Below are 9,195 nucleotides of genomic sequence, written 5' to 3'. Positions count from 1 at the left end.
TCCTGCTGCCGAGTTTACCCCCTCTCGGCACCTGAGACCAAGGCCATGGAGGAGTACACTGAGGAAACCCAGGCAGCCAGCTTCATTCATCTCTCCACATCTCTATCAGCATATAGCTTCTTCTTTGTGGAGTAACAGGACAATGGGCTGCAGCCCTGTATTGACTATCTTGGGCTCCCAAGAAGCCACTGCTGGGCTTACATCTCTGAAGTAATGATTTGCACACCCAGGGAGATTCCCCCAGCTCAAATGAAAGAATTAATCATTTTATCTAATGTGTCAAAGAAGTGCTTAGGTAGGACCATCTGCAGTCTAAAGGCCAGGCTGAATGCTTAATCCAAGAGCTAGGACATTATTTGCAGTCTTATTGTAGCCAAGAAGAACAGCTCTGGAGCAAGTTCCTACTATGGGTGGAGTATGCCCAGAATTAACTGACCCACTCGTCCACAGGCCTTACCCCCTTTCAACATCTGGAGAACATTACGACTTGCCAGCTGTCGACGATTAGTTTCGTTAAAGTTGTGTAGCTGCCTTAGAACTTCAGCCCCAAGTATATAGGCCCTTTCAAAATCTTATGTCAAATCAACCCAGTCTCATACTATCTACAGCTACCATCCAGCTACCACATCTCCCCATACTTCCATAGCAATGATGAATTAAAAGCAGTGTTTTCATATTCTATTACTACAACTGCTAATTATCTGTAACAGGACAGAAGCCTTCTGTGACATTACAGAACATTGCAATAACCATGGTATTAATTAACTAATAAACATATCCTACTTTTTGTTTTCCCATATCAAAACCCAGATGCAAACAGAGTTATTGATACAACTAATATAATTATTACCAGTACATATATTTATTCTATAACTAGTAGAAGTGGTATTGGTATTGGAATTCTAATCATTTATTTAAGTCAAGATGACCATTTTAGCCTTTAGGTGACAGCACTGACACTACATGTATATACTGTATGTTTTCCTTGCAACGTCACTGACAGTTTCGATGTTTTGCTAAGAATGTTTCCAAAAATTATTGTATGTACGAAAAAAGAACCTTCAATAAAATTCTTAAAAATTGATCATTAAATTATTGGAATGTTCTATTTCTAAACTAGCCGTAGGTGGATCATGTGCTAAATCTAAGAGTCAGTAATGGGGCTAGTGTCCAGTTCTCTGTATATATCCCATGCTCCTAGGACACAACTCTGACCAGCATAAAGTTGTTGTTAGATTAAAGTGGTCCCTGATAAGGCAGCAAGGAGTCAACCAGTAAATTGCAAGATGAGGAAAAGCTCATGAACACCAGTAAAGAATAAGATCAAGTTTATCAGGTTTAGTGGAAGTAATCAGTGTGGAATAAGCATCAGACATCTGCAAACAAACACATTCAGTCTAAAAGTGTGGATCATCGAACCATCATGTAAGCCAAAAAGCAAAAACATTTTCAGACCACGTTCTATCTTAGACATCTTATGTGTGAAATGAAACATGATTAGAAAGTGAAATGTGTTTAAAACATCAATGCAAAAACACTTCCTGTAGTGATGTCTGGAAAGCAAGGTTTAGCTGCTAGGTTTGCTTTTTTCAGGATTCTCATTTAATCCTAATTAAAAATTTAACCTATTTTAAATCAATCAACTGAGCTGGACACCAATGCCAAAAATATGAAACAATTTTTCAGCAATTTTGACAAAATGGTGTTATTAGCAGGTATTGCAGGATTTTGACATTAAGTTGTTGTACTTTCTGTATATACCGTACATATAAAAATGATACAAGTATTTTGTTTATTACTAGTGCATGACAATGCACAACATACGGTCATAAAAAAAATGACCATTTAAGATTCATCACATTCATGCCGCCACCAGATTAATAATGAGACCTGAATCTCCTTAAAAAGCAAGGACTCAAGCCTGCATCATTTATCAGTGATTCATGTTAAAAACAGAAATATCATAAACCATTCAATCAATTAAAAAAACCCTGCTCCCTTCTTCTACATGTGATGAATGACATCAGAGTAGTGATCAGGTGGACTTCCTGCTTGGATACAGCAGATGTGTTTCCTTCCAAACCCACTGCACTTCTTCAGGGACAGCACACACAGCATTGAGTCTCTCCGTCTTTTTTAAATGTAGAAGTCCAGCCTGCTGGAGATAACCTTGCAGCCCTTCATGGAAAAGACACGCTCATCTTGAGGGAAATAGTTCATGTCACGTGCCATTTGCTCCACAGCCTCTTCGTTGGGTTTCAGGCCCTTGCTGATCATCTCGGCTCGGCCGCACTGCACAACGTGTTTGTACTCCAGGGGGAGAAAGGGCACAAAGAAGTCCACCAAGTTCTTGTCTATTAGGCTTGTGTGCCAAAACCCACCTAGAAAAACAGAGACAGAGAGAGTGGAATGTTCTTAAATGTGTTGTTCCTCCTAAAGCTTTCAACCACAAACTTTGTAAAATTCTACATCACTTTCAGATCAGCATCCATCTATAAACTGTATTTTTAAAGCCATCATCTCGTAAAGTTTACAGTGTGTTAAAAGAGCGCTCACTAACGAAAGTAGTTTGGTGAATTGCCTTCACTTATAAAGCAATTGCATTGGGCCAATGCAATGCCAAATAAAAAAGAGCATCTGTACTTACTTCAGTGTTTATGATATACTGTATAAAAAATATTAATAACTCCTTATAGACACTAAAATCAGTATATGTCTATAACCAACAAGATGCGACATTATATGTGGTCTAATCAGACTTGCATTAGTCTACATAGGAATCGAGTTGCTCTGATAGCGTAGTCAAACAAAATGTTGCTGAAAGAGACGGCACTAATTTTAAGTTGCCATGCACAACAATGCAAAAGGAAAAAGTCCTGTACAATACGTTACGTCTTTATCGGTCAGAGTGCAAGCTCAACATCTTGTCTACGCATCACAAAACCCCTAACACTAAATCTGAAATACAACATGCATTTGAAATGAAACATATTGAGATTTTAAGGCTACTGAAAAGAACCATATTGTTCCCCTTTATACCCCCATTTTTATTATGACCTATTTGCCCTGTTGCATGCAGTATAGTACATGCTTCCTCTGAGACCCATAAAGCCAGACAACACATCTTTTAGTGCACATGTTAATGGTATATCAGACGGATGCTGAACACACTTTAAAGCTATGTTCGCACGCATGCAGTGACTCTCAGCAACAAAGTGACTGGAGATGTCCAGTGAAGTTAAGACAAGTTAAACTGGAGCGACTCGGTGCAGCCACTAGCAATGGGAGTGAAGACAGTAAAGTGCATCGTGATCTGTGGCAAATAAAACACGCTTCTTCTTGATGCAGATTTTCACTGCTGAATTTTATACACCAAAGCTCCCTCCAGAATCTTTCATTTTAGCTGCTAGAAAGCAGATCTGGAACGCTAGCTGCACCACCCACTGATCAACCATATCATTATGACAACTAGTAACAGGAACGCCCTCCTGATGACATCATAATAAAGAGACTTGTAGTGATAATCACTGTATGTGTGAACACAGCTTTAGAGTCAATCCCTTTGGACTCCTGGCTGATGAATAGAGTGAACACTTTTCTTTCAAGTCACTCAGGAATCCTGCTCTACGTACTGTTCTTGTTGTTAAAAACAGACAGTGACAGGGCTTTCTCCAAATGTTTCAGCTCAATCTCTTCTCGATCCCTTCCTCCTTTCCAAAAATCCAGCGCCACCTGCACAATGTTTTCACCGCCGGCATTACTATGGAGTAGAAACAAAAACATAAAGGGGGCATTAAACCTGTTCCACTTGATAACAGATCATTTTACGATTAATTTTTGTTAAACATTTCTGATCTAAATCTGATCATACTGCAATACATAGTGTAGTATAATGTAGGATGCATTTATATCATTACTGGTATCGGTCCAATACTGTACTCATTTATGTGTACTCCTAAATCTGAGCCCATTAGATACTGGGTGACAAGAGAGTAGTGTATGTGTACAGGCAAATTTGATAGACAGCATGAAATGAATCTGAATGGATTTTCAAAGCAAGCTGTGCTATAGGAAAATATAAAGATGATGAAATTCAAGCATCTTACATTACAATTAACCTGGTAAAACAATTTACAGTTTTCTGGTGCAGGTCAGTGTCCCTCATACACTCTAATAAAGATGCTGTTTAAAATGTCATAAACATGGAAAACATGAATCTCTGCATAAAGAGTTCATGAGTTTGTGACACCCCCTGACTTATTAAAACTGCCTGAATCCATACAGACCCTGCAGCCAACAATAACGTCACTACATTAAACCAAAATGATTTTTATGTAATTAAATGTACAACAAATTTAATTATTAGTTCTACACAAAGATGGTGTTAGAGACCTTAGAAAGATAAAGATGGCCTTGCGGTAGGAGACTCCATTTAGAGTTTCGTAATAATCTAAGTAGGGTTTGATGCTGTCGATCAGGCCCGGGTTCATCTTATCCATCTCATCGAATATGAACATGGAGCGTGGGCAGGCAGACACATTGCCCTTTATCCACTGCTGCAGTTGGGACTACACACACACACACACACACACACACACACAGGTGAAAAGAAACATTAATTAATAGGAATATTGTGATTAATCATAAGAAAAAAAGGTAATGGTCATGATGTAACAACTGCATTTTATATCACCATGTGCCTAGAAAGCACCACAGCTATTAACCCTTTTTACTGGTGTTCCATTCTGTCTGTGGAACAAAAATTGACTTATGGGATATTTTTTTTAATCAGTATAAATAAATAAATAATTTTCTGGTCGCAAGTTTGATATAAAATGATTCAGGACACTGCTGACTTTCAGTATGGGACGTTTCTTTTTCTCCCTCTGTTTGGATAACCTCACACAGAATTTTAGTAGTTTACAATGATGTCTTCAATTTTTATAAGCTTATAAACAAGCACTTTTCAGGTGGGTTTTGGAACGTTTCTATGAGCCAATAACCACCACTGTGGAGTATAACATCACAAAGACATTCAATAATGAACACGGCCACAACAAAACAGGCTGAATTCGATTCTTGGCCTCTGGTAAAAAGAATCCTGCATGATGTTCCATGGCACACATCACCACATTGCACAGTTCAGTGGCAGTGAATATTAATCTGTCTTGTGCATGTTTCAGATGTATAAGCAGCACAATTATATCAGCAAAGTCTGGAGATTACATTTCTGCACAACCAGTCCTGCCCTGATTCTTACAATTCTTACTGATCTAAATCACATATCTCACAAATGATCAGAAAAAATATCAGAGAGATACTCCAAACACTACCACTTATAGCTTATAGTGTTGTCTGTCAGGATTAACTCGTGCAGTACCTTGTACAAATCCATCTCAGCTTCATGTGGGAAGTGTGCCGTGGCGGTGAACAAGTGCACAAATCCGCTTATCATTCCACGCTGGTAAATGTTTTTGGCAATTATCTGACTGACAAAGTTTTTGCCTGTGCCGGTCCAGCCATGCAGCGAGAGGACAAGGGGCTTCTTCGGGTTCTCTGTGTTCATGAAGCCAGTCACAGCTTTAAGGATGACACGAGACGCTACATGCTGGCCAAACAGCTTGCTCTGCAGATCTGCTTCAAGACCTGAAAATAAGAGAATGATTGCCCATTATGCAACAACACAATAGATGATGAGATAATGATGAACACTCGATCCAAATGGATCCCTAAAAACACTGGACCAAGAATGAACCTTGCACTTCCAGGACAGCTCAACTGATCCCACCATCTCTCAGGGTACAAGGAAGGTACACATCAAGACTCTACTCTGTTCTGGTACCTAGATGGTGGAATGAACTTCCCCTAGATGTCAGGACAGCAGAGTCACAGGCTGTCTTTAAATGAAGAGCTACCATATTTTTCCCTATTTGTTAAAAAAAATTTGACTTTTGTACATTGCTCTGTAATAGGGAGTCTGCCAATTGCTGAATGTACATGTAAGGAAAGAAATATGGCTGCTACATCTGATATGATGCACTTCAGCTTCATACTCACTTGTGTGTGTACTAAGTAAAAATTTTTTTTTTTAAAGCCTCCTATACTCTAAGCTCCTTCACTGCAGATTTTAACAGTGATAGACTTTAAAGCTGTAAACAAGGTTTGTCTTCCTTTAGGTTTGTGTGGTTTATTCTTGTAATAATAATAATAATAATAATAATAATAATAATAATAATAATAATAATAACAGCCCTCAAAACATCTGGCAGAGTACATCATCCCGCTGAAAGAAGACCATGCCGATAGGAAATACGTACTGTTGTCAAGAAGGAGTGTACTTGGTCTGCAACAATGTTAGGTAGGTGGTACGTGTCAAAGTAACATCCACATGAATGTCAGGACCCACAGTTTCCCAGCAAAACATCGCCCAGAATAACACACTGCCTTCACCTGCATCTTCCCAGTGCGTGTTCACGTGTTCATCTCTTCCCCTAGGTGCACAAAAACTCGATCGTCCACATGATGGTAAAAGAAAACACAATTCATCAGACCAGTCCATGCTTCCATTGCTTTATGGTCCAGTTCTGATGCTTGCATCCCTACAGTAGGTGCTTTCGGCAGTGGACGGGGTCAGCATGGTCACTTTGAGCAGTCTGTGTCTACGCAACACCATTCACAGCAACCTGTGACGCTCTGTGTCTTATGATATTTTTCTGTCATAGCCAATATTCGCCTTTTCCAGCAATTTGTGCTACAGTAGCCTTCACACCCCAAGAACATCAATGAGCCTCAAGTCGCTCAGAACCTTACACTTGCCCACATTTCCTACTTCCAACACAGAGAACTGACTGTTTACTTTCTGCCTAATATATTCCACCTTATTGTATGCAATTTCACTTCACCTGTCAGTGGTTTTAATGTTAAGGCTGATCGATGTAGAAGTTTAGGTGTTAATCCTGAATAGTTTCCTAATTGTAATAAACTGAAAGAAAAATCTACACTATCCAGAACACCAAAAAATAAACAGATAAGCTAAAGCTAGCCAAAGCGAAAACCTCCGGCAAATGAAAAACATTTACACACACACACACACACACACACACTTATATAACATCATGAGCTGTTTGCTGTGTTTGTGCTTACCAGTCTTGTTGAAGCCGACCCAGTGCTCATTACATGTCTCAACTAAATAATTGTACAATTTCTTTCCCAAAGCGGCCATGCCAGCTCCTGTCAGAATGGTTGTACTTATAGGTTCGAAAGCCTGTACAATAACGCCCGTTATCAAGATAAAATGCAACACCAACGAGGCTTTTTCTTTCATTGTAAATTAAGTCATACATAAAGATTGTTTTGGAAAAGGAATCAGATTGGGAAGTGAATTGGCTCCAGTAGTTCCGCTTAGCTCTGGAACGACGTCACTTTCATGCGACACACCTCGCAACAGCCCGTGACGCAATTTTTCTGTGCCACACAAATAGCTGAACAAAAGTGTGATATAAAATGACTTATTAAATAGAAAATTATTCAATAAATATTCATTTATGACAAGGCTTGTGTCGCACCATTTAAGTGAGCACCTATATCCCCTCTGAATGTCAAGCTTTGTTTAAAAAAATCGGCAATGTTAACGTGTATTTCCTCTAACCAAAGCGACTAATGTATATCTTTAATTCGTCTTTAAGCACGTTATAATATCATGTGATAATAAATTCTTGCAGTCATGACATCCGATACAAGGATGCCATACTAGATAACTTCCTGTACATACATAAACTAAGTACCCTTACTGGACAGATAACTTACAAACCTGTTTTATTGTAGGAGATCCACTCTGGTCTGCAACACTCCTGAAAGTAATACAGTACATTTGGATACCGAGCTAGAAATCCGGTTACAGCAGCTGCGATACCAACAGCCAGGCTAGTTGAGATCGGCTCTAATGCTTCCGCCGTCATGATCATTAAACTCCATTCTGTGCAAAGAAGTGGAACTAGGATCCATCTTGGCCGCATGTTGTTTCTTTTGTGAGTCAGCGCGGTTTAAAGTGACCCTTGATACTCACAATGATGTCTCCTCTTTCGGGTGGTCTGCACGGTATACCGGCTAGGTTTTAAGATATCGTATGATATCGCGAAGTGTTGCGAGGACCTGCTCGTGGTCCCACAAAGTTCAGAGTGGCTCTGTGCTTGTAAGATTATTAGGCAAAAAATAACATTGCCTCCTTTTGTACCGAATTAGCTCGTTTTGTGACAGTTCTTCGTTAATTAATAATATAGTGGTAAATATCTGTCTCACAGTCCTGTTTCCTACTGATTATCTGCTTGAAATAGATAGCAAAATGGACTTCGGCTCCTGTCACCTGTCACCTAATAAAAATAACGGGAGGGTAAGCTAAGGCGCAATGTGAGGCTTAATTCAACAAGATTTGTGTTGTCTCATTTAGGTTCTACAAATCAAGTTAATAGCGAAGATCCGGTACTATGGCAACATCTGCTTTTGGACAAACCACTTCCGGCAAGTTTGGTTACTGACTGGTGTTAAAAAAGATGCTAAAAAGATGTTAAAAAGATGTTACACAGATGTTAAAAATAATAATAATAATAAACAAACGATTTATTGTTATTATTATTATTATTATTATTATTATTATTATTATTATTATTATTATTGTTGTTGTTGTTGTTTTTGTTGTAGTAACCAAGTAGTAACAAAAAAAATAATTAAATAAACTATTATTTATTCCACTCTGCAAAAAAAAGTTAATTAAACACATACAAACAAACAAATAGCTATAGTTCGATAAATCTAGTGATAAATGCTCCAAGACCATTTCGGGTTCTTTTATCATTAATATACTGTGCATGTATTAGACGATATTTTTCTTTTATAGATAGAAAATACCAGATAACATTTATAAATACTTTTCCCCTTGTTTTTGTAATTATTTCTTTGGATATAGTGTATATACCTGTATTTTATTGGCTCGTCTACTAATTCCCCTATACTGAAATGCTAAATTAAAAGCACTGTTTTCAAATACTATTATTACTACAACTGCTACTACTACTGCTGTTGATGTTGATGTTGTTATTATTATTATTATTATTATTATTATTATAGAAACAAAGATGCAGATTTCATTACATATTTCATTGTACAAAGACTATGAATAAAATAATATTCATTATTGTG

At 38.1% G+C, this 9,195-nt stretch overlaps 1 protein-coding gene across 2 annotated transcripts; it reads right to left on the bottom strand.

The window, feature by feature from the left end:
• Nucleotides 1-1,311: 1,311 nt before the first annotated feature.
• On the bottom strand, nt 1,312-8,467 carry LOC131369596 (torsin-1A-like). 2 transcript variants are annotated; one of them, XM_058416436.1, is made up of 5 exons: nt 7,811-8,467; nt 5,381-5,646; nt 4,393-4,568; nt 3,633-3,760; nt 1,312-2,381 (listed from the first exon to the last, which is right to left on the bottom strand). In XM_058416436.1, exons 1-5 carry the CDS (start codon nt 8,013-8,015, stop codon nt 2,137-2,139), a joined length of 1,020 nt encoding a protein of 339 aa, XP_058272419.1. In that variant the 5' UTR covers nt 8,016-8,467; the 3' UTR covers nt 1,312-2,136. The 2 variants fall into 2 exon arrangements, with proteins under 2 accessions (XP_058272419.1, XP_058272420.1); XM_058416437.1 differs by lacking the exon at nt 7,811-8,467 and adding an exon at nt 7,144-7,468.
• Nucleotides 8,468-9,195: the final 728 nt, after the last annotated feature.

This window comes from Hemibagrus wyckioides, linkage group LG18 (assembly GCF_019097595.1).
Source record: "Hemibagrus wyckioides isolate EC202008001 linkage group LG18, SWU_Hwy_1.0, whole genome shotgun sequence".
In the NCBI taxonomy this organism is placed as follows: Eukaryota; Metazoa; Chordata; class Actinopteri; order Siluriformes; family Bagridae; genus Hemibagrus; species Hemibagrus wyckioides.
The sequence above is the reverse complement of the archived record's forward strand: the minus strand, read 5'-3'. Positions and strand labels throughout refer to the sequence as shown.